This window comes from Vulpes lagopus, chromosome 1 (assembly GCF_018345385.1).
Source record: "Vulpes lagopus strain Blue_001 chromosome 1, ASM1834538v1, whole genome shotgun sequence".
Taxonomy (NCBI): domain Eukaryota; kingdom Metazoa; phylum Chordata; class Mammalia; order Carnivora; family Canidae; genus Vulpes; species Vulpes lagopus.
The window spans coordinates 41,370,231-41,397,558 of NC_054824.1; the positions used below are offsets into that span (position 1 = coordinate 41,370,231).

The 27,328-nt window shown below is 33.8% G+C and overlaps 1 protein-coding gene across 4 annotated transcripts in view; it reads right to left on the reverse strand.

Moving 5' to 3' along the window:
• The window catches only part of ADGRB3 (adhesion G protein-coupled receptor B3), a 708,089-nt gene that overhangs the window by 423,531 nt on the left and 257,230 nt on the right, over window positions 1-27,328 (reverse strand). For 3 of the 4 annotated variants that reach the window (XM_041773111.1, XM_041773116.1, XM_041773103.1), the window contains 2 exons: window positions 7,782-7,892; window positions 1,423-1,584 (listed from right to left, as the gene is read on the reverse strand). In XM_041773111.1, coding sequence (XP_041629045.1) covers window positions 1,423-1,584; window positions 7,782-7,892 — 273 coding nt within the window. The remainder of the gene's footprint in view (window positions 1-1,422; window positions 1,585-7,781; window positions 7,893-27,328) is intronic. The other variant, XM_041773123.1, reaches the window with a different exon arrangement.

Below are 27,328 nucleotides of genomic sequence, written 5' to 3' on the forward strand. Positions count from 1 at the left end.
CCTGGTAATTCTGTCTTGCCTTCCTCATAGTTTCCTGCCCTGTTTAGCTTTTACTTCTTCCTTCATCTGCGGCTTTGAATCTCCTCATTCCATTATAAAGGGATTTCCCATCTCATGCATCAGCTCTCCTCCACATTCTGCCCACCACTTCCTTTCTCTTTTGTTTCTTCCAGATTGTCTTTTCTTTTATTGTGACAAAAAAATACATAACAGAAAATTTATCATCTAGACTATTTTTAAGTGTACAATTCAGCAGTGTTAAATATATTCCCATTGTTGTAAAACAGTCTCCAGAACTTACTCATTTTGCAAATCAAAACCCTGTACCCATTAAAAAACAACTCCTCCAGACTGTCTTGTAATGGGTTGCCCTTGCTCATTCTGCTAGGAAATTGGGATTATCCCTGTCTTTCCCCCATGCCACCCACTCTCTACTCTTGCTTTTAGCAACTGCAAAATCAGCCATCTCTGGAAATGGAACTCATCAGAAACTTTTACACACAATTTAACAGATGAAAAGCTGCTGCAGTGCTGGTCCCTCTCTTTATGCCCACACCTTTTGGAGGCTACTGGAAAGGCTGTGAATGCAAATTCAGTGTCAGCTGCAATGGTCAATACATTTGCATCACCCATTCACCAAATAGTTGAATAAAAATATAAACCTGGGGATTCATAATATCATGTGCTTTGGAATTCTTGAAAGAAAGCCCAAATTCCTTTTAGTACTTATTTTTACATGAAAGTCAGTAATTTAAGAAGGAGGAATGCTTGTAATATGCACGTAGTCCTCAAATGAGAACAAAATGTTGATGTAACATGGAAAATCTTACCCTGTGTGGACAAGTTACTGTGATGTGCTCCATTTAACATTGAGGATCCCCGCCCCCCCGGCCCCTCCATAATGGCTATAAGGTTTACAATGCAGTGGATGGCTCAGATGAGGACAGTCACTAGAATGAAATAAATTAACAGAATGTCCTTTGGGTCAAGGGAATTACTTTCTCTGATAGAGCCAAATAAGTGATGTTTTCCTAAATAGCTGACTGCTTTAAAGATTGTATCAACCACTGCCTAAAACAATGACATTTCCAGTATGCCTACAATGCCTCAAACATTCAACTGGACGTTTTTACCACCTGGAATAAGGAAAGTTATTATAATCTCAAGTATTATTAGAAACAGATACAGAAATTTCAAGCATATAGTTACAGTGGAGAGGGAGTCACTTATGTAGTTTCCTGACTGCTCTGAAAGCAGAAATAATTACATATATAACAAAATTTTACAGTTGAATAAGAATTAAACTTATCCACTCTAATTACAAAGTCTATACCCAGTTCATATGAAAATAACAAATCTTTCCAAATGCGTAGCATGACACAATTCAATAACATCCACAGTTGTAGTTGCTGCTAACACTACCTGGACAGAGGGCAGTGTTATTGCAAACCCTTGATTCTCTTAATGGGCCGCTGCAGTGTGTCCCGTAAGGTGATACACAAGTTCTGGTTCGCACCTGCGACCCTTGACCACAAGTAACTGAGCATGTGCTCCACTGGGACCACTCTTCCACACCAGATTCACCTGTGTGCAAGACAACAAATAAACATGAAATACTGTTTTGAATATTCATCTACTAAGCATCATACCAAGCTGACATTATGACATGCAAGAATAATTTAAATGTAAAAATGTGACACTACATCAAAAGGTACAAGGAAACATTTCAGAGAAAATACATGTAAAGAGAGATACATATTACACTGATGCAAGGTCCAAGTTTGTTATAACCTTGTTAGCAAAACTACTCTTCACAAAGACACTGTGCTACCAATACTACAAAGGGACCAGTTAGCATTTTTCAAAAACAATGATTGCTGAAAGGATTCTCTTAGAGCCAATCTAAGGCTTTGTCCTTTGGATGGGAGAGGAAGTAAAATGTATTGCTAAACTTACTCTGGCTTTCCTTAGCAGGGGTATATTGATGTATATATTTCCCCCTAACCCTTTTTGGGTAGCCTCTTTTCTAATGCTGGATGAGGTGGAGCCCTGGTAGTTTGGGCATATCTAATTTTTATTGTGTTAAATACTGACTCTTATTTATAGTTTATTCCTAGAGCAATTCTTACTTTTCTATCCTATGACAGCTATTTATTTTGTGATAATTTGTTTAAAAACCTTCTGCTCACAATTTTCCTCATGATCTAGTGTAGAGGAGTGAGTTTTATTAAAATGAAGGAAGATTTCTCCTATGATTTCTATTAATTTATTCAAAATAGGGCCCTAAAAAGCCAATGGATGTCTGAATTCATTAATTTTCTTAGAGTAAGCATCCCACTAAAATTATGTCTAGTTTCTATTATTATGTAAGTCATGTCCCAAAAAGACTTAAAGTCAAGAATTTCTAAGACCATCACAATGGGCTTCTGATTCTATTCTGATAACATGTTCAGGATAGATTTTTAACACTGATTTGAAAACTTGCAGTTGCTTTTCCCCAAATACAAAATTGGGGCATTTACCTGCCAGCAGGAAGAATTTAAATTATTTAGTTGTGAGAAAGGTTTGCAGGTGAAGTAATTCTGAATATTTTGTATCACCGATTATATAAACCAAGGAACAATTTATAGTTTACAAGTTCTGTTTAGAATTTGCCTTTGGAAAAGAATTTTTAAAAAAGAATATGATAATCTATTTGTCCATCCTTTTTTTTTTTTTGAAAGGTTAGTAAATGACTTGGAAATTACTTGCAGTGCTACTCAACGCAGCTGGTCCTTAGACTGGTACTCCAGGACAGAAGGAGGATGAACCAGAATGTAACTCAACTTGCTGAATTGAAATTCTGCACTGAGAATTTCTTTTTTCCAAACAAACAAACAAAAAAGTCAGCTGAAATAAAACATGTGCTTGATAAAGTAGTTGAATTTACATTCTGGTATAAGCTTCTTATCTCCTCAGGGGCCCATTAAAAACTAGTTTGCAGATAAGCATCGGTCCACCAACCATAATTTGGGTAACACCATTGTAAAGATTTGTGCTTAAATTGGTCTGCATTATGTACCCAGAGGCATAGATTAAAGGCATTTATGACTAGCTATATATCATAAGGGCACAGACAGTGGTAACTGGGACGATGCATTTCATTAAATAGGACTTTTTTTCAGCGTTGGATCAGTGTTAGTCCTGAAAGTACTCTATAGATTACCCTTGATTATTTAAGTCTTTTTTTTCCCTTCACCAATTTATATTTAACTACTTCATAAAAATGTTATTGGATGATCATCTGAATAATATTTAAAAGCAAGCCTCATAATTTTTTCGATTATTGGTTTCGAGAATACTCTAAACATTAAAAATGATTATTCTAGAACCCAATAATATGTTAATGGTTAAAACATATATCCACACATCTATGTATATATGAATATATATTTAGGAATGAAAAATTTAAGTGTAAAATTCAGAAAAATATAATGCAAAGCTTTTTTTTCGGTATTTCAACCTGTGTTGTGGATGAGAGTAAGTAACGTAGAAATATTATGGCTGTATCTTATTAATTAACAGCAAGAAAACCTTGAACAATATGAATTCCAAAAGTAAAATGATAAAGATTATGAATAATATTAGTTACATTTTTCCACAAAAGCAGCCCTCTTACCCTTGCATTGTTATGCTGGCAGTAAAAATGTTTTAATCAAACTGAGCAATGCATCAGGATCAATATCTATTTTAAAATATATTTCTGTACAAATATTTAAAAATCTGGGTTGCTCCTGAATGTATACCATAATGATGTTGAACAGGCTAAGCAGTGATGCGTAGATCATAATAGATTGGTAATTAGTGCTCAGAATTGGCCTTCTTCACTTACTCAAATTTATGGTTCATTTTGTTGATCAGAAACAAAATAAATAAATAAATGAGTAAAATATATATTGGCTTTCAAATTACGAATCAAATTTTGCCACTCAAATACCAGCCTACCTATCAAAATGACCTCATTATATCTCCAATGGTATAGTTTCCAGTGACATTTCCACTAAAGAGTTATGATTTCCATGCTGCCACTTCATTCTGAAAAGACTATTCTAGTCAACCACTTTGGATGACTGTGAGAAACAGCTCATATACTTTATGAGAAAGATATATATATATATATATACATACATATATATTTTTTTTAAAACTTGCTGACATTAAAATAGTGAAGTTTGATACAAAATATACTATTTTTAATATGTGTGTCTTTGAAGATAGCACAAACTTCTCTGGTTCCTTAACTTGTAACAGAAAAGCACATTAAACAGCATGGAGATGGCTTCAGTATCTAAGGCGCTATTAGGGCTCTTTATCCTATCACAAACCATGAAAGGGGACTGAAAAAAACACTGCAATCCAAGTCAGAAGACCTGTGTTTGACAGGAAGCTCCTGAAAACTAGTTATGTGACCTTGAGAAAGTCACTTTATTTCTCTGAAGCTTTCAATAAAATGGGTAATACATCCACCTTAAACTGTATGTGTGAGGAACAAAGCAGATCATAGATAAAAGTGGATTTTAAATTATAGACAAAATATTATTATCAAATGCTAGTATGTTTTGCTAGTATGTTAAAATCATTAAATTAGAAACATACTTTAATTTTTGTATTTCTGTTTTAGGTAACATTCTATACATTATTAATAGAGACACTTTTCTCTGCTGGAATACAGGGCCACTTTTAAAACATGCTTGTAAGAGCTTTTGATGAGTACGATGTTAAAAAGCACCAGTAAGTGCAATTAAATTGTCTTAAGCCATCTTCTTGTATTTAATTTAGATGCCTATATTGAATATCTGTATCTTATCACTTCGTTTTATTTCTCCTTACCATAAATATAAATTGTGCTTTTGGAGCACTGATCACTTATATTTAAACTAGTCTATCTCAATTACTGGACTGACCAAAATGATCAAGTTATTTTGATAAAGTAATATTACTTTACCAAATGTTACTCTTTTAAAAACAATTTCCACTCCTGTTATTGCTCTATCGAAGCTTACTTTTCAGATACAGGGTACTGATCATATTGGTTGAATAAGCCAGGTTATCATTTTGAGAAGTAATTCTTAATTATAAAGGCTTATAGCTTTTACTTTGTTTTCCCCCATGACTAATATAAAATACATAATAATAATGTCTTTCATCATTCAGTTTTACCTCTATTGTATTTTTCATCATTCTCCAACTATGTTAACAAATGTTTATCATTGTTTATATGTAACACAAATTTCCTGGTTTGAAAGACCAATAGAAAAGTTTTATAAGTAAACCCTAATTTTTGTAAGATTTGGTTGTGTGACACTTAGATGTATTCAATCAGACTACCTACCTTCACACCTACAGGGAGTATAATCTCAGAAAATATTGAAGGGAAAAACAGCCTCTCTCTTTCTAACTTTATAATTGCTTCATATCAAATGACATTTTAAAAACTATTTAAAATAATGCAGTTTTCCAGTCTTTTTCTGTATTGTAGTGATTTAAATTAAAAATAAGTAGTATACATTTACCTATACTGTTTGTGCTTTAAAATAAAATAATAAATATTTATTGTGCATCAATTCAAGCAGCCAATCAATGTTTTCAGAATTTAAGTTTTCATTGCCTTCTCTGAATTATTGTTAACAATATACGGAAATGGTTTTAATGCTCCTCATGGATCTATTTAATAAGTGTCTAATCTACTCTTCAAATCATGTATCATATTTTATTTTATTTTTTTTTAGAGATTTTATTTATTTATTCATAGAGCCACAGAGATGGGGTGGGGGGCAGAGGCACAGGCAGAGGGAGAAGCAGGCTCCATGCAGGGAGCCTGACGTGGGACTCGATTCAGGGTCCCCAGGATCAAACCCCAGGCTGTAGGCTGCAGGCGGCGCTAAACCGCTGCACCACTGGGGCTGCCCTCATGTATCATATTTTAGATACAAAACAATGCTTGAAAAAGAACTAGTAAATGAAAACAGAAATTAGTAATTTCCCACTAAGAAAACATAATGTTCCTTGTGATTTGAATTTGTAAAAAAGGTTTTGGCTTAAAACTGAATTCTCTTAGTTTATGTCATAGGCAAATATAAAAGGGGAATTTATATAAAGTCTCTTGGCCAATTTTTATAATATTTATGCATCAACTAACTTTACTACAATATTGGGAACTTAAAACTATAGCTCACCATTTCACTCCCAGAGACCCCACTTTTAAGAAGTTTCAGTAACCCAATGACTGACATCTCTTTTACAAAAAGGAAGAACATCTCTGATCTTGCAGAAATGCCCCTGTGAGATGACACTCAAAGGAGGCTGAGTCATCAGCCCATGCCCTATGCCTCTCTTTAGAGTCAAATATTTCCCAATTTCTGGTCAGTGGTTGGGACCTTTTGCTCTGTGCAAGGAGAAAAATACATTTAACAATTTGAAAATTTACTTGACCCTGGCAATGCACTTTTGGACCTGCTCAAGCAAATAGTAAAAATATATCACCTTTATTAAATAAGAAGTTGCACAAAAAGCAATCCAGATAAGCAAGTTTTCTTCAGTTTTAGGGTCTGGTTGCAACATATATATTTAAAAAGCTAAAAATATGTCCTTAATGTAGAATTTATTGTAAGCATCCTTCCTTTTACAAGCATTCTTTGACCTACTTACAGCTAATGTGTTAAACTCTACTACTCACCCATTACCAAGAGCACAATCCATTAAGAATATTTGCATTTTTAAGTTGTAGATTCAAATCTAAGGTTCAGAATAAATATCCTAAGAAAATATAAACTAAAGGAAATATTCATTCAAGAGAATTTCACCAAAATCAGTCAATGTCATGTCAAAAAGCTGATCAAGTACTTGACACTTCATTATTAATGGTAAAACAGATAATCCAGATTGGAATATATCAAACTTTATAAAGACATAGATAAAACTGTTAGTTTGCAATTTTCTGAAAATGTTCATAACACAGTTTAAATACATTTTCATCTAAAATGTACTCCATGCAATGTAAACAGATGGAACTATAGCCCATTTATTATGATGAACCAACATATGAATGCAATTAATTGTACTATATGTATATAAACAAATAAATTTTTTGAGGGAGGTATTTGAAAGTAATCTAATTAGTTTAGGATTAAAAATTTTACAAACCAGAAAGTGATTTTTGTTGATATTTAATTGTTTGGAATGCATTATAGCTTACTAATAAACACTGACCATTTTTTTTTATTATTTAGCTTATTGAGCATAACTCTCTTTTCAAATAAAAAAAATAAATTCTGAAAAATGTTTCTAATTTCCATACATTTTAACATTTAATATTTATATGATGTATGACATTTGAAAAAAAATGTTCGACATCTTATTGCTAAGTTAATTTTCATCATTTAAAGACCTATTTAAAATTCTAATTCTAAAATGTCCTGTAATAGCCAATTATTGATGGAATAACTCTGTTAACTTTAAAAGTGTAATGATACAGTTCAAGCAGTTAATTGATATGAGTAAATAATAATAGGTAAATCCTTAATGTCCCATACTGAAAGCAAAATAAATCTTACACATTTTTTTGTGCACTTTTCAACTCAAAGCTACTTCATTTATGGACTTTAACTGGTGACAGAAAAAAAAATGGCTCAAAAAAATATCAGCTCCAAAAACTGACAAATGTGCAGCAAAAGATTATGAAAACATGCAGTGGTTTCATTAAATTAACAACAATAAATAGAAAAATGTAACTAACGTATTACCAGTTTGTGCCATAAATTTAGCAGCATCAGCTTGCTCCTGAGGGACCCTTTTTTCATGAACAGATCGAGGTCGCTGACTTTTAATTGTATGATCTCCCATCATTCCAAATTCTAAAGACAGAATAAAGGTATATGAAAGCTTGTGTGTAGACATTTCTCACAAATTACATTACTGTCTCATGCAATATGTTCCTGCGTATAACTAGAAGTTACTGATTAAATTTACAATTCTAAATTTGCAAGGCTGAATCTACTTGGAATATTTCTAAACTACTTGGAATATTTCTAAACATATAGTCAAAAAAATCTATAAACAAGAGCAAGTTTTCAAGAAACAGTAACAGTCGATAGAATGACACATCAGGTTTTAAGTTAGCTTAATGAACAAATAGTGTACGCTTTTCTGATAATGTTTCCAAGCAATACATCAGAAAAAATACAACCACAGTGTTAACTGTTGTTTTTCAGAGAGAAAATCATGACTGTATGACAGCCATTGTTCTGCTGAGTAGTAATTACCCCCCAAGTTTTTCAGCACTTTTCCTGTGGAATCAATATTTCTGTAACCTGGCTTTCCTAAGGTAAACATTCACTTAATGGAGTATTTGTCCAAAGATGGGGTTGCCCTTAGCGTCCTTTGAAAGCTAATTAAATACATGGTGGTTGAAGTAATTCTTATTCTCTCCTGCTCTGTCCCTAAATAGTTACTCATCCCTTTTCTAACCATATGTAAGGCAGTGTTTTCTCTTTTAAAAGTTACGTTTATAAAAGAGATGCTCCATGTTTCTGTTATTTTATTTAATCTTTTAATGTTGTACCTCCTAGGAAAGGCAAAAAAAAATCTGGGCCCAACTCGGTGATTATGGGGAAGAGAAAAAAATAAGTTGAATAAAAGACAGACTTCATGTAATATATTTTTTAAAAATTCATATGCTTGGAATTCTGCAAGAGTTCCATGCTTCTGGCACTGTTACTTTCAAATAATTTTAATAAAACAAAAGCCAATTTATGGAATAGTTGCTGATTCTGGCTCAGCAGAGGGTGGGTAGGAGAAGGGGATTCCTGAAGGGCTGGCTCTCGGTGTTTCTGTTACATCGAGACAATTGTTGGGCCCTTAAGACCAGGACTTTTAAAAAAAAAAATAAAAAAAATAATAAAAAAAAAAAAAAAAAAAAAAAAGACCAGGACTTTAATTAATACAGGACAAAGATGATTGAGTAAAACATGTTCTACTGTTAGTGCAGATATATTGCTGGAACCAATGTCAAAATTTGAGAATGTATATTTTTTTTTCCAATTAATCTTTAATCTTTTGCTAAAATATTACAACTTACTTTGTGCAATTGAGCACTGCGTTTTGTAAGCACTAATTTTACCTACATTTTTATTTTATGTAAGGAGAAAAGACTAGCACACATTTTTGTACATCCTGGCAAATTCCCACATAAATATGGATGTTTGACACTTGACAGATTGATTTGTCAGAAATTCTTTCCAGATATTCTACCCCAGAGAACATCCCAAGAGAAATCTGAGAAATCTAAATGTGTGTTTGTTTTTGTCAGTTTAGATAAAATCTAAGGCAGGAAATGGAAATCTTCATAAAATGTCAGTTGGCTTAATCTTGTAAAATTCATCATTATTTTCCACTGCTGCCAACACCCTCTCATTCCATTCATTTATGTATTCAGTATGTGCTGTCTAAACTATGTTTATTATGCTAATAAGAAGTATCTAATCACATATTGTTTAATGATTCTGGAAACTGGCTACTTAAGAAGTTATATCTAGACTTTTATGTACTACCCAGTATTTTTAAATATTATGTGTAATTGGAAATTTTCTGGGTCTGAAACAGCAAAAGAAGTTCAATAGTAATTTTTACTAACATTATACTTTACCTTCTGTCCTCTTGAATTGATCACTTAAATTGTGTATGTGTGTGTGTATCACTGAGAACATTTAAGTCAGGATATACGTATGCATAAATAAGGTGCAGGCTTTGATGGTCACATTAAGGTCATTTTGGCACTCGGAGGGAAAAGGATACCAAAAGAAATTTTTCCATGCCTACCACTTTTTCTTCTGCTGCTGCTTCTTCTTTTCTTCCCCCCCTCCCCCCCGGCCCCCTTACAACTTCTTTTAGTAAGTAACTTTGTTACCTGTTCTAGAAGAAAACAATTCTTCAGTGGTAGCATGAGAATTGCTTACAATCTATATTCTAAGTGGATTATCTGTACAAGAACTAGAATCTTGAAGTTTATAGGTCTGAGTGTGTTGGTGGACATTGCTGAAAGAATTTTAAAAGTGTCATATTAAATTTTTAATGATTTCTGAAGTTTAAACATGAGTAAAGTACTTATCTTTAAAAATAGCATCTGTGGGAACTATTTCATATTATTAACTGGAATGTGATTTAAATCTCTCAAAGAGAGATATAACACAAATTAAGTTTCAATTTTCTTCACTACGGTCACTTCTACTCAATTCTACTTATCTTCAGTCATCAATGTTATGTGAGCTTAGGGCTGACACCTAACACTGGGATATTTAGTACTGGGTCACAGTATTGAAGAAGAAATTCTTTAATCATCTATGAACTTGAATATATACATTTTGACAACTAAAGGTTTCAAATGGAAATTTTGATTATTTCTGTCAATACAATTTATCTGAAAAACCACTTTTAAAAACTGAGAATAGGATGGCTTGATATAACTAAGTTACCTGTAAGATGGAAGACATACTAACAATTTATTTCTTTTTCTCAGGGGGAAAAACAACACTATGGTGGTATTTTTTTTAATGTTCCAGACCTATTCTTTCAGACCTAAAACAATCTGAATTTGTAAATGAATTGTGTAAACAATTATCTAACCAAGTGAGTTTCTTTTACCAATGTTTATGTGCCAAATGTTTGAAAAAAAAATACATCTTTGTTTGAGGCTTGTTGTCAATGGTTCTATCCATATCTCACAATGGGATATTTTCAAAACATGTGTGTTCCTTTTAATGATGATTTGATCTTCTTCACGTCTAATGAAAATAAAGGCCAGATGAATCATCCAAACTTAGAAAAAAAATAAGCTATTAGTTTTGCTATTATTTTCTTATGTGGTGAATGTGAGTTGAGGTAAACTTTTAACATTTACACTCTGAATAATAAAAGTTCTACATGGATTGTTGAATTATATTCATATGATTCTGAGTTGGCAAAGATAATATACTACATTAGTTACACAAGGAAAAATAGCATAACCAAATAAAAAGATGATCTGCTTTGTGTAAGCGATGAAAAGCAAGTTATGAAATCCAATGAAGTAATATGCAGAATATTGTGTATGTATATACAGTACATGGCTTATGGAAACACAGGGTTATTTCCTACATCTTTATATTGATGGTATCAATGAAGTGGTGGGTAAATAACTATGCATGTATAAAACTCAAATGACTGGAGATGACTTTCATATTTAGGCACATTTCTCACACAATCTTTCAATATGCTTCTAGATAAAAAGCAGTAGTCTCTGGAAGACATACTCCAAGGTACATGAAAGAAAGGTTTCAAAAATTTATTGTCTTAAGAATAGTTTTATGTCTTCTCCTCCCTCATATATACAAGGATTATGAAGAAACAAAGAGACCTGAAAACTGACCCTTGATGGTCAATTGTTAGTTGTGAAGTTTTTTGTCTCGAAATCAAAGGCTCAAATAATGTGAAATTGCAGTCATTACTAAGTGAAAACACACACACATCCATTTGTTATTTTATCAAATCTTTACATTTTCAATGTGTAGGCAAGTGGAGCTATCAGATTAGTTGCTAAGTTATTACTGCAATCTATTTTTCAGTATAAATGTGAACGTTATTTGTTAACTATCTTTCCTTTGCATTTCCACAGAAACCATCCCAGCCCAGGTCACAGTTGTCTCTCAACAAACTCTCAAAGTTATGTCTTACTTATATTTTATATCAAACTATCCAACTCCAATGCCACTACCTCCATCAACTCTTTCTTTCTTAAAAATTAATTAATTAATTAATCTGAGAAAGCCCAAGTGTGCATGAGAGAGAGAGAGAGAGAGAGAGAGACAGACAGACAGAAAGAGCAAGCTGGGGGAGGGGTAGAGTGAGAAGGAGAAGCAGACCCCCTGGATAGGCAGGGAGCCCTATGCCAGGCTCAGTCCCAGGACCCTAGGATTATGACCTGAGCTGAAGGCAGATGCTTAACCAACTGAGCCATTCAGGTGCCCCCATGAACTATTTCCTAATCACCCAATCATTATCAGACTCTGTCTTTGTAAACTTCAATTTTATGTTGTAGCAATAATTTGACTTTCATTTGAATTTTCAGATTATCTTATTCCACATACTAGATTATAAACTTCTATGAGAAGGAAATATGGTTTATGAGTTTTAAAATCACTTCCTACTTTGCACATAGCTGGGGTTCATTATTAAGTTATTTTGTAAATACATTTCATGTTAAGAGTTGCTTCTCCAAAATGTCAGATTCTAGATGTCTAGAACCCTTTTGTTAGCTTGCTTGGTGAATTGTTTGATGGGAAAGAAATAAAATTTTTAGGAAAGTACTTGAAAGTTAGTTATGTATGATCATGAAGGTCAACATTTCTTTTGTCACCAATGTAAGTTATCCATAAATATATTCAGGTTATAATTTAAATAATTGCAATATTACTTTTTAATTTAATTTAAAATTTTTTTAATATTACTTTTTAAAAACTTAAATCTCAGGGACGTAAAACAAAGTTTAATGCCTTAAAAACAAAGCTTAATTTCTGTCATTAAACATTTATTAATAACTTATGTGTTAGGCACTAAAATTACAAAGATAAATGAAAAATAGGCTCTCACGTTCCAAAGCTCCTAGCCCACAGAAGTCCTCTAAACATGCCCTGAACCTTTGGTATACGTAAACTTTTTTATTTTAATCAAAAAATGAAGCTGTATTCATAGCCCACTTTCTATATTAATTTCCTAAATAGAATATCACCCTTAACTAGAATAACTTGCTAGTGTGTCTCTAAAGAGAAAAATAGATGTTTTTAAGCCATGCAACTGGACATCTGAAGTGACATTTCATTTGTCACAGCATAACAAGTATTTAACAAGAATATTAAATGTATAACTTGCTAGCAGAAGATTCTAACATCTAGCTGGATTATGGTGATATAGACAAATTCTGTAAATAAGCAACCAGACATTTTCTGAAATATGATTATTATATATAATGCATTCTAAGTTTGTATTTTGTCAGAAGCACGAGTTACTAAATGTGTTAATTTTTACACTTTTTGGAAATAAATTTGTCACAATTATTTTCCATGTACATTTTTTTTGTGTACATTAGAGCTGGGAGGTATTTAGATAGTGAAGAGCAGTCCAAATTATTAGTCATTATGATATCTATCTGTTTTCTGAGGTTTTTAAAAAATGTTTTTTAACAATGGTCAGACTTCGAAATTATATTTTTCACTCAACTATTTTAGTGCCTACATAGGTGCTTTCTGAAAAGATAGAAATGTTGGGAAAAAGACTGCAGTATGTATTATCAAAGACATTTCTAGAACTGGCATGAATGTTAGAAACACGGAATGTTAAAATTAGACATTATTAACTGAAATCCTGAAGGACATTGGTTAAAAATATTATTGGTTATAAATACATTATTTTCATTTTCCCCAAGAACCAAACAGGAATAGAATATTTGGATAAAAGAGAATTTCCAAAGAATTCAAATATGAGAGTTAGATAATAAATTAAGAAATTCTAGGGAATATTTAAAATAATTTGGGGGAAAATGGAATTAATAATTAAGAAGTATTTAATATAAGGTAAAAATTAAGACATATTAAGAAATATTATAAATCAGAGAAATCCATCATTAAAATTTAAGAGGATAATGGATATTCTTTCCTCAGTTCCATTGCCATAGTTAGATACCTGGTTGTAGGAACCAAGATGCTATTTCTCACAATAACAAAGTAGAATCTCAGTTTTCAAAATATTCCTACAGAAATTATTTTTTTAGGTAATTGGCCATGACTCTGTTAAGTAGATAGGCAATTTTATGCCACTTCTAAAAATGGACAAAACAGAGAATGGTCAAAGGACACAGTGCTAATATGTTTACAGAAAAATTTTAAATGTTGAGGAGTTTTCAGTTTTCAATTAAGTTGTTAAATTGTGAAACATAATATATTTTGTAGAAGTAATTATCACATATACTTAGCATATACTTACACATGTTTTTTTTTTGACAATGGTGTTATATTTTATCTTTATTCAAAATAGGAACTTTGAAATAATTACATATAATGGTGGATTTATTTTTAGTTATCCTCAAATATGTACATGAAAATTATATAATAAAACAACTCATTTAGAATAATTCCAGGAAATTTAGGGTTTAACCCTTAAATCATCATTTTTATTCTTATTTTGCCATCCTTCTGGGAAATGTTAGTAAATTGGATGCACCATTCCATATAAGAAATCATCAATGTGTGTAATCATGTAGGAATTATTTGTTAATACTTCTTATACATTAGACAATTGCATTTTATGATCTCATCTCTTTTTGAGATAACTATTGAATTTTTATAAACTACCAGTAATGGTTTGCTTGAAAAGTATTTTATTTGTTTGCAATAAGGAAAATAAATGCAGAAACACATAAATAATAAATGCAATTCTACTTCTCACAGTAAACTAGTAGCTGAATGTCTTTTCTTGTTGACCTGTGTTAGAATTTAATTTATCAGTGGCAAAATAAGATGCTTTACTATAAGTTCAACACCTTCTGGCAGAGGACTAAAACTCTTACACCATAGATTTGAATAATCTTATTGCTAAAGTGGTCCCCTAAGGCCCTAGGAAATAAAAAAATATATAAGAAAGTACACTAAATTGTCTCTGGATAAATAATTCTATATATTCCTAATAAGAACAGGGCTTGGTTGATTTCCTGCCAAGCTTTCTGACATGCAGAGTGATCCTCTGTGGGCCAAGTAGACTCTAGAGATTTCCAAATGGAGGGGAATGCTGCTGCTTTGGGAGTGACAAAAGACTTGTCTTTCAGGCTTCCGTGGAAGGACAAAAATGAATGAGTCATCTAGGGATGGGAAGCCAAATTCTTTTGAAGGGAAACAGAAAGGCCTTAACAGTGATCTAAGAACTCAAGAAATGTGTGGTAGAGGATATGGAGAACTGAAGCAGTAAGATATTCAGGGTTTAGTACCACAAGTTGCTATTATTAATAGAAGATAAAGGGTAAAGAATAGGGCCAAGAGATATTCCTGAAGGGATTGGTGGGGAGGGAATCAGAAAGCTCTCTCATGCCTTACTAAGAACCCTGGAATGTATCTCTATTTGATTAAATGTGAAACCTTTGTAGGGGTTTAAGAAGCAATGAGCAAGAAATCATGGTTTAATTTGAATTTTAGATAGAGTAATTGCGGAGCAGATAGACTACGGGGAAACAAAATTAGAGCAGAATAAACTATGTGAAAGGTATTGTAATCACCCATGTAAGACTATTTGTAATTGGGTGGAGGACAAGGTTTGATGGAGAGCTTACTAACAGCTCTTAGCTTGCGTTAGCAAGTGGATGGGGGTACCCCCACTAGATAAAGAATCAGAACCACACACAGAACACTGGGAAGTCCGAACTTCCTGCAGACTGAGTACATCTTTGGACCATTGGGTAAATTGTTGACAACTAGAGCAATTCTCAGTGCCCCCAAAAGTTTACAGGAAAAGTGTTTTGTAAGGAAGTCTTTGCTTAAAAAAAGTGACATTTTTTAAGTATAACTTTGATAGATATTACCTTTGTATATATTATGCATATTATATTCTATATATAATTATATCATGTATTTATTTAGAATTTTTAAGAAAAATTATTCCCATCTAGTTTTTTTTTTAAGATTTTATTTATTTATTCATGAGAGACAGACAGAGAGAGAGAGAGAGAGAGAGAGAGAGGGGCAGACATAGGCAGAGAGAAAAGCAGGCTCCATGCAGGGAGCCTGATGTGGGACTTCATCCTCGGTCTCCAGGATCAAACCCTGGGCCGAAGGCAGGTGCTCAACCACTGAGCCACCCAGGAGTCCCTCCCATCTAATTTTTAAATGAAAACTCATACTCATATGGTACTTTTCAACTTGCCAAAGTTCATTCTCATTTACTATCACAGTATAGTACAGAAAAAATTTAACTTAAAGCAATATCATGTATCAATATTTACTGAGAGAAATAATTTAATAAGATAGTCCATGAAAATAATTCATACATTCTACACTCCAGTTGAAAGTTAAAAGATTAGATAAGTTGCTTGGCCAAAACATTTAAATATATGAACAATAGGTAATTCATGAAATGCCTGCTCTTTATGTAAGGCACTGGCATCCGGATAATTCTGACAAATCCTTATACACATTTATATTCAACTGAGTCTCATGGTCTCAAGGTTTACTAAAGGTTTACCTGGAGATTAGAGAGAAGTACCTCGTTATTTTATACTTTTACTTATCCATTATATTCATACAGAATTACTTTAGAGAATTTATAAATACCAAATTAAATGTTCTAAAGAGATTCTTAACTATAGGAAACAAACTAAGGATTGTTGGAGGGGAGGTAGGTGGGAGGGTAGGGTAACTGGGTATTAAGGAGGGTATTAGGGATGGGTATTAAGGAGGGCACTTGATGTCATGAGCATTGGGTATTGTATGCAATTGATGAATCTCTAAGTTCTATTCCTGAAATTAATATTAGAGTATATGTTAACTAAATTGAATTTAAATAAATTTTTTTAAAAGTAAATGCTTCTGGTCATGTTTTACCATTTACTGCTATATTTTTATAGTTATTACAGATTTTTTTTTAGCTTAAAGCAGTATCACTGCTTACATATTTTCTGAAAGAAATATCAAAACCGACTTCTTAATGAACATGATCTTACTAAAACATACATATAACATTTATAATTTCTATAAATAACTATAATTCCACCCTAACTATTTCCTTAATATTTTAGCTTATTTATCAGGGACAAATGAAGATACATGTAAAATATTTTCAGTATTTTTCTAGGATATCAATTATCCTTAAAATCAAAGAACATATATTCAAACTTATTTCCATAATTTATCATTATTAGTATTAAAGCACACATGGCATCCTAGAGAGAACTAAAAATGTTTGGCCTCTTAACAGCAGTGCTTCATATACCTAAAGACTATTTTAACTGAACTGTAGGCTAAAGTTGAATGTAGAAGGTGGACAAATAAATGGGCAACCAGCAGGTACAGCTCTTATGTCAGAGAATCAAGCCTTAAGTTTTCTTGGCCAGTTTGCTCTTCTTGCAAAAGGCAATTCTGGGAACATGATTCCTAAAGTCTTTTAAGTTTTACAATACACTTTTTTCCCCTCAGGTCAGAAATTGGTCCAGGAACATATGTACTATCTCTCAGGAACAAAGAGGCCTACAGGACCTGACCAAGCTTGACTGATGGGTCTGTACTCAGACATACATGCACTAGAGTCTAAGTAAAACAGAGCAGTATTTGCTTCTAAACATTTTCTTACTTCAATCAATGTTGAACAGTTAACTTGACCCATGTCTGAGCACTAAACGGAGGTTTGCCTTGAATGAGAGGTCTCAAATGGTCTAATACTTATTTAAACATATACATCTATGCTGTAGCTATCATCTACACTGGAGAGGGATTTTTTTTTTTAAAGAAGATTATATATGTTTCCAAAGGTATTTGGAAATGAATGAATTCAGGTCATTCAACAAACATTAAAGAGGTATTCATTACATTCCAGATGGTTTTTAAGTGTGAGTCTTATATATGTAACATATATAGTTACTTATATATATGTAACATATAAAATCCCATCTCATCCTCTTCCTTTTACTAGGAAACTAAACTCACTGGCATTTATTATATTTACTAAAATGTAAAACTTATTTATTGCATCTTAATCTAGGGTTTCTCTTAATCAAGTATCTTGTTTTTCCTTCCTTTTTCCCCTTTCTTAATATTTTTGGATTGACAGGAATTTTTTTGTTCTCTAGATCTCTTACTTCAATTATTCAAACATTATATACTAATTTTGTCACACATACTGAAATATAGTTCTAAATCTATCAATATCATTAGTGAATCAGTATCTATATTCTTTCCCAAACCAACACAAGCATTTGGGTGTACGGTCACTTGTCCTTTGCTTTGACACTCATATGTCATTTATTTCCCAACTTGCTGTATTTACATACTGCTTCAATAATTTAGACTTAACCATTAGTTGTGTTAATTTCCTTGTCGATCTTCTTTCTTTGACTTGTTTTTAATTTTGCTACGGTATATTCTTAAACAGAGAAGGTCCAAAATTGATTCATCCTGCCCTCACACTTGAATTTTTGTTTGGCTAGGCCTAAAAATTTAAGGTTAAGAAGGGTTTTTTTCCTCACTAAATTCTGAAGATACCTTTCACACTGAATCCTGGTATCCGTTGAGATGTCTTTTAGTAAGGGAGTCTTCTTTTCTTTCTGGTAGCTTTTCCAGCATTTTTCTTTTTATCTTTGGAGTTCTGAAATTTTACCAGTATGTGTCTAGACCTTGGTCTTTTCCATTCAGTTTGCTTGGTACTCCATGGCCCCTTTCAACACGAGGATCCGTGAGGATAGGCATTCTAGCTGAGTACGCTGAATGAATGTGGTTTTTTCTGAGCCAACTTTCCCTCTTGCTCCTTTTCTTCCATGTTCATTGGGGAGTTTGGGAGTTTCTGCAAGCTACACTCTGCTTTCATGTCCATCCCCTACAGATTCACTAAGAACTTCTCTGGGAAAACTGAACCCCCCATTTCTGATTTTTTAGAGTTAAGTGCATGACATATTACTTTTCCATTTCGTTCTCTTAACACTTCTTTTTCCTACTTACAGAAACCTTTCCAAGGAGTCCCTCTAGTTCCTCACTTCCCACTCACCCAACTATGGCAGGCAATCTGACTTCAACCTCTTCCTTGAATGAAACTGCTCTCTTGAAAGTCAGCTGCCTCTTAAAAACTGTCACATTCATCTTGATCCTTTCAGCATTTGACACCCTCCCACCCTCCCCTATCCCATAACTTTTCTTAAAATGCTCACCTCCCTTGGCTTTCCAAGCTGACACTTTGAATCTCTTCCTCCTCCTGACTGCTTTTCTGCCTCCTTTATTTGCCTTCGTGACTGTTCATTCTCTAATGTGAATTTTCCCACAGCTCCTGCCTTAACATTCTTTCTCTCAGAAGTCCCAACCATTCCTAGACTAAGGTATCACTTTCTGGCCAACAATTATCAGCAGCCCTTAATCATCTGGGCTGATCTACATCTTACAGACCACTTGCACTAGCACTACCGTGCCCCCTAGATATTTTGCTGGCAAACTTAGCATTTATGGAAACAAGTTAATCACTTCCCTGATGAGAGCGGCTCCTAGCTATGCATTTCAAATGTATCTTTAATAAATACACAGTGCTCAAAATAAACAGTTTACGAATGAATAAATAGCAAAATAAAACTAAAAGCTAACCAGAAATAATGCAGGAAATTGTTTTAGATGCATCAAAATATCTTGATGGGCCAGTTAGCTTATGTGAAGATAGACGCCTGATCTGAAAAGGTGCATAACATAACAAAGTAATAGTCTGAAATTTACAGAGGCTGCCAGGGACAGAAGGTGAGTCTTATTAGGGACATCAGAAAAAGGACAGGTGAGGTTAACAGATCTTGGGAGAGGAATGAACAGAGAGTTATCCATAAAAGTGGTGGGAGGATAAGACCAGAAGAGAAATTGGAAATTCCCTGAGGAAGGACCATCAGAAACAATTTTAATAGCGATATAGTGATATTATAGCGATAATAGTGATATTAAGGTTTAATGTATATACTATGACAGGGTGAAACACCTTTCCACTAGAGTCAACTTTTATTAAAAGCTTACCTAACCAGTGTTAGAGATTGTTAAAATGATAAAAGAAAAAGAAGATTAATTTCATATTAAGATTTATAAGAGGCAGAATAGAAAGGATGGCCCCAGAAACAACTACAAAGCAATGGTTGATAATAGAGCTAAATATATATGTAAGAGTGAATAGGAAAATATATAAGAAATACATATGACCCATCTCTCAAATAATCCTTAGGAATATTAGGGAGATATTAAATTTCTAGTTCTAAATTATGTGGCAGATCACACCAAGCATTCCTTTGAAAATTATAATAAAGTTAGCCTTCAGAAGGCTGGAGAATTTGGGAGCACACTGATAACAACTCCAGGATTATGAGTTGCCATTCTTTTTTTTTAAGATTTATTTATTTATTTATTCATGACAGACACACACACACACACAGAGAGGCGGGGGGGCAGAGACACAGGCAGAGGGAGAAGTAGGCTTCATGCAGGGAGCCCGACGTGGGACTCAATACCAGGTCTCCAGGATCACACCCCGGGCCAAAGCTGCGCTAAACCGCTGGGCCACCGGGGCTGCCCATGAGTTGACATTCTTAAACTGGTGTCTGGGAAGCTCATATTGGTAACGTAGATTAAACATGGTCCTCTGCTGCTTTTATACTTTTGGCATTATATGTTAATGCTAACATAATTTAGCAAGGAGCCTAAAGTTGTTTCCTTATTATCCTAGGTTAGGTTTCTATGGGCCTGTGGCCAAATGGCCAAAGACAGGCAAAAGGAGTTAAGAATGGCATTTCTTACTTGCTAAATCCTTCCTTATTTCAGTTTTGGAGTTTTCTTCCTCCTCCACCCTAACTTTCACAGGCAACACTAGCTCTGATTACTCACTTGTAGTGAACTTTCCCACCAAGACTTAAGTGGGTGAAATAAGATTTTGCTTCTCTGAAAGAAAATAATGTCTCTTTTGTGTGGCAGTTTTTACTTTTTTTAATGTTGTAGCTGTTGTTTCCAGTCAATTATAATCTCTCAAATCTCTGTATTCTGTATATTATTATTTCTTTGCCAGAAGTTTGTGTCAGAGTGTGTGTTCCCAGCTGGGACATATCTAACTTAACAAGTTATTTTAAAATGGATATACTGGTTCTGGTGATTAAAGTTTGATGAGTCAACATCGTAAAATAGTTGTGCCAAATATCAACCTAAACTTTGGTTGCATTTTGAAAATGATGGAATACTTAACACTTGGTTGTGGTATTGATAAAGGAAAAATCTGTGGGAAGAAGAGTGCTCAGAAGTGTGGAAGTGTGACAACTGGTGAGGATGGTCTTTAAAAATTATAGTTTATTGCCAGGCTTATTTCAGAAATAAATTTTTGAGGTCCCAATGATAAGACACTTTAGAGAATCGAATCTAGTAGGAAAATTAGGGAAAGCTTAAATAATCAGACGAGATTGGGCACGTTCAGGGTGGTATGGCCATAGACGAAAGCTTAAATAATCAAACTTTAGTATAGACTTATAAATGTGTTAAGTGCCATACAAATAAATTCTTATCAGAATAAAAATATTTAATTTGGATAAAAGAATAAGTGGTAATTTTCTCTGATTACTTGGAAACCTGTCATGTAGCAGATGGATTATAAATAAAGTATATATATATGTACATATATATATGTATATATGTATGTATGCTGTTTATTAAGAACTCAAATCTATAGGAAGGACTTTGTAACAATTTGTGGTGCATAAAAAGAATGGATGGCCATATGAAGTATCAGGCTTTTGATCACAGGGAGTGCTTAAGCAGTGATTGTGGACTAATGAATATTGTAGAGATCATTCCTACATGGATCTATCCCTGATTCCTAGAGTTTGTGACATTTCTCTTTCCTTGAACCCCATATTCTCTCAATTTTTTTAACTCTTGTCATATCTCCACCCAAAGCATGTCCCAAATATGTCAATGTCTCTTCATCCCCACCACTACCACTCTCCCAGCTACCCCCAGCACTTGGACCATTGCAGTCACCTCCTAAGTGTCTGATGCTTACCCCTATCATCATTTCCCCTGCTTAAATATTTTCTCCACAAAGCACACAGATAGGTCTTTTCAAAGGTAGAACAGGGGGTGCCTGAGCTGAAACCAAGCATTCGACTCTTAGTTTCAGCTCAGGTCACCATCTCATGGTTGTGGTATTGAGCCCCAGGTCAGGCTCTGAGCTCAGTGTAGAGTCTGCTTCAGATTCTCTCTACTTCACCCTCTCCCTTAACCTCCTCAAATAAATAAAATCTAAATAAATAAATAAATAAATAAATAGATAGATAAATAGTAAAACAGATAATGTAAGACCTCTTCTTAAAGTCCTCTTACATATTCCCAATTCTTAGAATAAAATTCACACTCCTTATCCTGGCTTTTACAAAAAGCCAGCCACAGCCTACTACTTCTCCAGCATCATCTCATCCTTCTCCCCATTACTCACCATGTTCTAGCCACACTGGCCTTCTTTTTAGCTTCTTAAATACACATAGCTCATTTTTCTCTACACTAATTTATATCTTTAACTGGGAAACTCTTTTGACATTTGCATAGCTGATTCATTCTTGTCATTTTTATCTAAGCTAAAATTTTTACTTTCTTCAAGAAGCTCTCATTGACCACCAAATGCAAAGTACCTATATAGTTATTTTCTAAGACCTGATTGAAATTCTCTGCACAGGATGTATCAATACTTGTTTTAGGGTTTTGTTTAGTTATTTGTTATAATAGTATCCATCAACCCACTAAATGTGATCTTTATAAGAGTAAGAGTCTTGTGTGTCTTGACCATCACTGTATCTTGTACCTTGCTAACTGATTAAAAAAATGCTTTGGAAGGGAGAAAGAGAGGGAAAAGAGAGAGAGAAAAAAAGGGAGACATTATTATTATTAAGTGACATCACGTTCTTAATCTTACTCATTGCATTCCTCAGATTTATCTTTCAATTCACAAGCACTTCCCTTGGCATGTCCAAGTGAGTGCTTAAGTCATCTAATCAATTTTTAATTTTGGTGACTCTGTTTTACTTTTGGTAATTCTAGTCTTTCCAAATGTATTTTCTTCTATGTTGTTCTATATGTATTCTTTATTATTCTTTTTATAGTTTCATTAAAGATTCCCCCCACCCCTCCCAGTTTTTAGTGTGCTCCTTGCATTGTGTCCGCAGATTCTCCTTCCTGGTCTTTGTTTTCTCCTGTAGTTCATCTTGTTTTTAACTTACCTTATTTCTATTGAAAGTTCATCTTACACAGTATTTCCCCTGTGAAGCTACTATCTGGCCTCAGTGTAAAAGTGTCTTTCCAGGGAAGCCTGGGTGGCTCAGCGGTTTAGAGCTGCCTTCAGGCCAGGGTGTGATCCTGGAGACCTGGGATCGAGACCCAAGACCCAGGATTGAGTCCCACATCGGGCTCCCTGCAAGGAGCCTGCTACTCCCTCTGCCTGTGTCTCTGCCTCTCTCCCTCTGTGTGTCTCATGAATAAATAAATAAAATGAAAAAAAAAAAAAAAGGTGTCCTTCCACAGCAGTAAATTTCTTGGTTTTATGTTGCTACATCAATAGAGTATAAATTCACACGGTACCCCTACATGGTATGTGCTAGGATTTGTTTCTTTTTTGAGGAGCAAGCTTCCTTTCCACTGTGTCCCAGGGCTATTGAGTGATATTTCTCTAGAATTCCTTTGAAACAAAGGATAGTCTTTGAGGCTCCAGGCTATATGTAGTTTGATTGATTTAGTTCCCTAAACCTACATAGAACAAGGACACTCTCCTCTCTTGGAAGTAGCACTGAAATTCTAATTCTTACCCATTTGGAACCTATAACTGTGCAAAAGCCCCCGGCTTACCCTTAATATTGTATCTTTTATCTTTTATTGATGCTGTATGTCTTATGGGCACCTATACATTTCCCTTTTCAGCTTGGCTTATTTTTCTGTCTTGACATTTTATCCAGCCTTTCTATGAGTTTCTAGCAGATCTGGGATCCATCCACATTAGCTCATCCTGCCCTGTTGCTAATTTTTTTTTACAATGAGTGAGGCACTATAATTAGGTGCTACCTTCCTCATGAGTTAGATTCTGTTATTAAATCCATTTGAGATACAGAAAATATGAGGTTTTAAGAGGTTATGGTACTTATCAATCATTATGCAGCTAAGATGTATTGGTCCTGGGACTCAAAAAATCACATCTAATTGTTGCCCAAGCCATGTTCTCATGTGTAAGGCCATATAGCTAATAGGACCACTAGAACCCTTTTCACCTTAAAATTAATTTATATCCTTGCACTTTGCATGGTTTACTTCCCTAAATTGGGATATGTGGTTTTATGGTATTAATCATCATGGGATATAGAATCAGGTAAATACATGCTCAGAATTTTTATAGTCTCAGTGGCAGGTCCCTTCCAACTGCTTTGTAAGTTTTCCTTGGTACTCTATGGGAAGAAAAATATGCTAAATTAAGAGCTTCACAATGTGAATTGATAATAAGAATCTCTTAAAAACGAGCAAAATCTTACAGTGTCATTAACATGAGGTTGGATATAATGGAAATATGTTAATGGTGAGTAATGTATCAAACGGTTTCTTCCTTAATGTTTTCACCCATGGCAACAGATGTCTTTTTAATTTTGCCTCCATTAAAATTTTCTTTATTAAGCATAAATAAGAAGATATATTTATATTTTCAATGAAGGATTTAAAAGTGTGAAATGCAGGCTATATTAGATTCATTCTGGAGGACATGCATATAAATTTATATATTCAATCCTTAACTTGCTGAAACTAAAAAGGCATTAATTTTTATGTCCTCTACAGATTGTAAAGGTTTTCTGATTCCAATTCTAATAAAAGAATAAAATTCTCACAACACTACTCAATTCTTCTTAGTAAATGGCTGAGAAAGAACTGAACTCCTTTACCAGACAAGCAATTTGCTAATTACTCATAAAGGTCAGAACTGAATCACACAAGAATTTAATTTTTCTGTGTAACAGTGCTCTATGTTTTTTTCTCAAACCCTATGGTTTCAGAGAACCAGAGTTTCCCACTACCTCAAAACACTAGGTTGACCTCAAAACAAGTCTGGAAAAAATATCCTTCCAGACATTAAAAAATGAAACACGAACAACTACCAAATGATATTTGACATTTAAGAATGACCTTTGTGTAGCAAATAAAGTCATTTTCCAAAAAGCCAGCATTCAAACTTTCCCAGAAACAATTTGCAAATGAAAATACATCACCAGCTAAAAAAGTAATTACTAGCCATAAAGCTTTTCTTTTTTGCAAACACCATTGAAATTACTGAAGTTAAATGTCCAGATTAAGAAAAAATGCTCCATCAATTCTCACATCATTTTTCCATACTGCTGAATCAGTTTTTATAACTCTACTGAATGTATGTTTTCTTTTTAATTTCTAAATCTTTTTCTCTTGCAGCCTCCTCTATGGATGGAGAGATTATCCTGGCACCCTGTGTTTCATTAAATTTAGTGACTTAGACACCTAAAGACATGATTTGCTGTCTCTTGACTGCAGGTTTTTGCCCTCCAAATATCATATTGATTCTATAAATAAAACAATCTCCAGGCTTTAAGCAGCAGATTATTTGAAAAAGCATGGTTGGAACCATTTAAATCCTATCCTGGGACCAATCAGTAAGTGATATTCAGCAAATAACACTAACAAGGTAACATAAAGTGGTCCTATGAAATTACACTGAGAGTCTACATAAACGTGTGTCAATATTTCCCTTTTTGTGTGTGCGTGAGGACAAAAACATTTTTTTTTCTTTTCTTTCTTTTCTTCTTCTTCTTCTATCCTTCTTTTCTTCTTCTTCTTTTGATACAAACATTTCATTAGCACCTACTGTGTCATTACTGTTTGGCAGAAGGGATTTGCTGCCTCATTTATTTTTCTGTGAAAATAAGAATTCTTACTTTACCACCCACTGTAGAAGTAAAGAAATGAAGGAACATGTAATAATATCATTAGGCTATAAATAGAAGAGCTGAATTTTAAAATTAGGTCTGTCTGTGTTCGAGGCCAATGTTTTTTGTTCTACAATACTAAATGTAAATACACAAAGGCAGGGTATCCTTTCCCCATACAAAAGTAATTCAAATTCCTTGCAGAAAATAAAGACATCAGAAAAAATATATTATGTGTATCTCTACTCCACTACCAAAAATTCTATCTACCATTATTTTTTAAGTTCTAGACTCATTTTGCAGGGGAGGGTTGCATATGTAGTAAGATGTTATGATGTTTTTCTGAGAACTTAAGCCAGGAGTTAACAGCACAAAGATTTCACTGTCAGGAACACATTTACTGAATTAAAATATTCAAAGTATCTCAGGGACATAAGGTCAGCCTTTACCATTGAGAGTCATCCCAAGGTAAGACTACTGGCAATTTTTTGTTTTCATTTTTGTTTTTGTTTTTCCCAAAAAAGAAGAAAAGGAGGAGGTCCTTAGAGAATCACTGGTAAATATAAGGGAAAATAAAACATTTCTTTATTGGACATGCACTTAAATCACCAGGCTTGCTTGCTATCTCAGGTGCTGTCAGATAAAGAAGAGAGAACACCAGTGGAAGATGTTTTTATGAGGCCATGTCAACTACAAATACAGGAGAGGATTAGTTTCTGCAGCTGAGGAAAAGGGATGAGGTTTTGGAAAACTTCAGGATTTAAAGACAGATATAGAAGTAACAAATGTTACACGCTTAATCAACAAATCACAAGTGGAATTACTTATGAGAAACATATGACTTTGCTTTGAATTGAAGATGAGAGTGAAACTTCTTAGTGGAAATGTTAGCAGATGGACTAAGAATGTGGATATGAGGATACAGTCTTACTGACATCTTACTGTGATGGAGGCTGGGTGAGGTCTATAAGACAAATAAGGGCCATGAGCTGCTCTTGGAGAAAGCCCGCAAACTGGTGTTGAAAGAGGAAAGTAGCTACCTGGGTGGCTCAGTGGTTGAGTGTCTGCCTTTGGAGTAGGTTGTGATCCTGGGGTCCTAGGATTGAGTCCCACATCATGCTCCTTGCAGGGAGCCTGCTTCTCCCTCTGCCTATGTCTATCCCTCTCTTTGTGTGTCTCATAAATAAATAAATAAAATCTTAAAAAAAAAGAAAGAAAGAGAGAGGAAAGTAGAACTTTGATGTAAGATGAATAGGAATAGTGAAAGCGGACCAAAAAATTAGGAGTGTTTCATTGGGGAATTCCAGCCAAGACACATTGAGTGAATAGAAGAGATACTCTTGGGGATTCAGGTTATAAGATTTGGAAATTAGGTAGTCATTGCTGACCCACAAGAATCAAATGATTTCCAAAAAAGATAAAAATGAAGTAAGTTGATTAGAAACACAAAAGCCTTAGAATTGATCATTGATCAATTAATTCAATATATGTGTCTTTTGAGACTCTAAAAATCCAATGAGGAAATAAAAATACAAGTAAAATTAAACAGACAATAAATAACTACAGAATGTATTGATTTTAATATTAAAG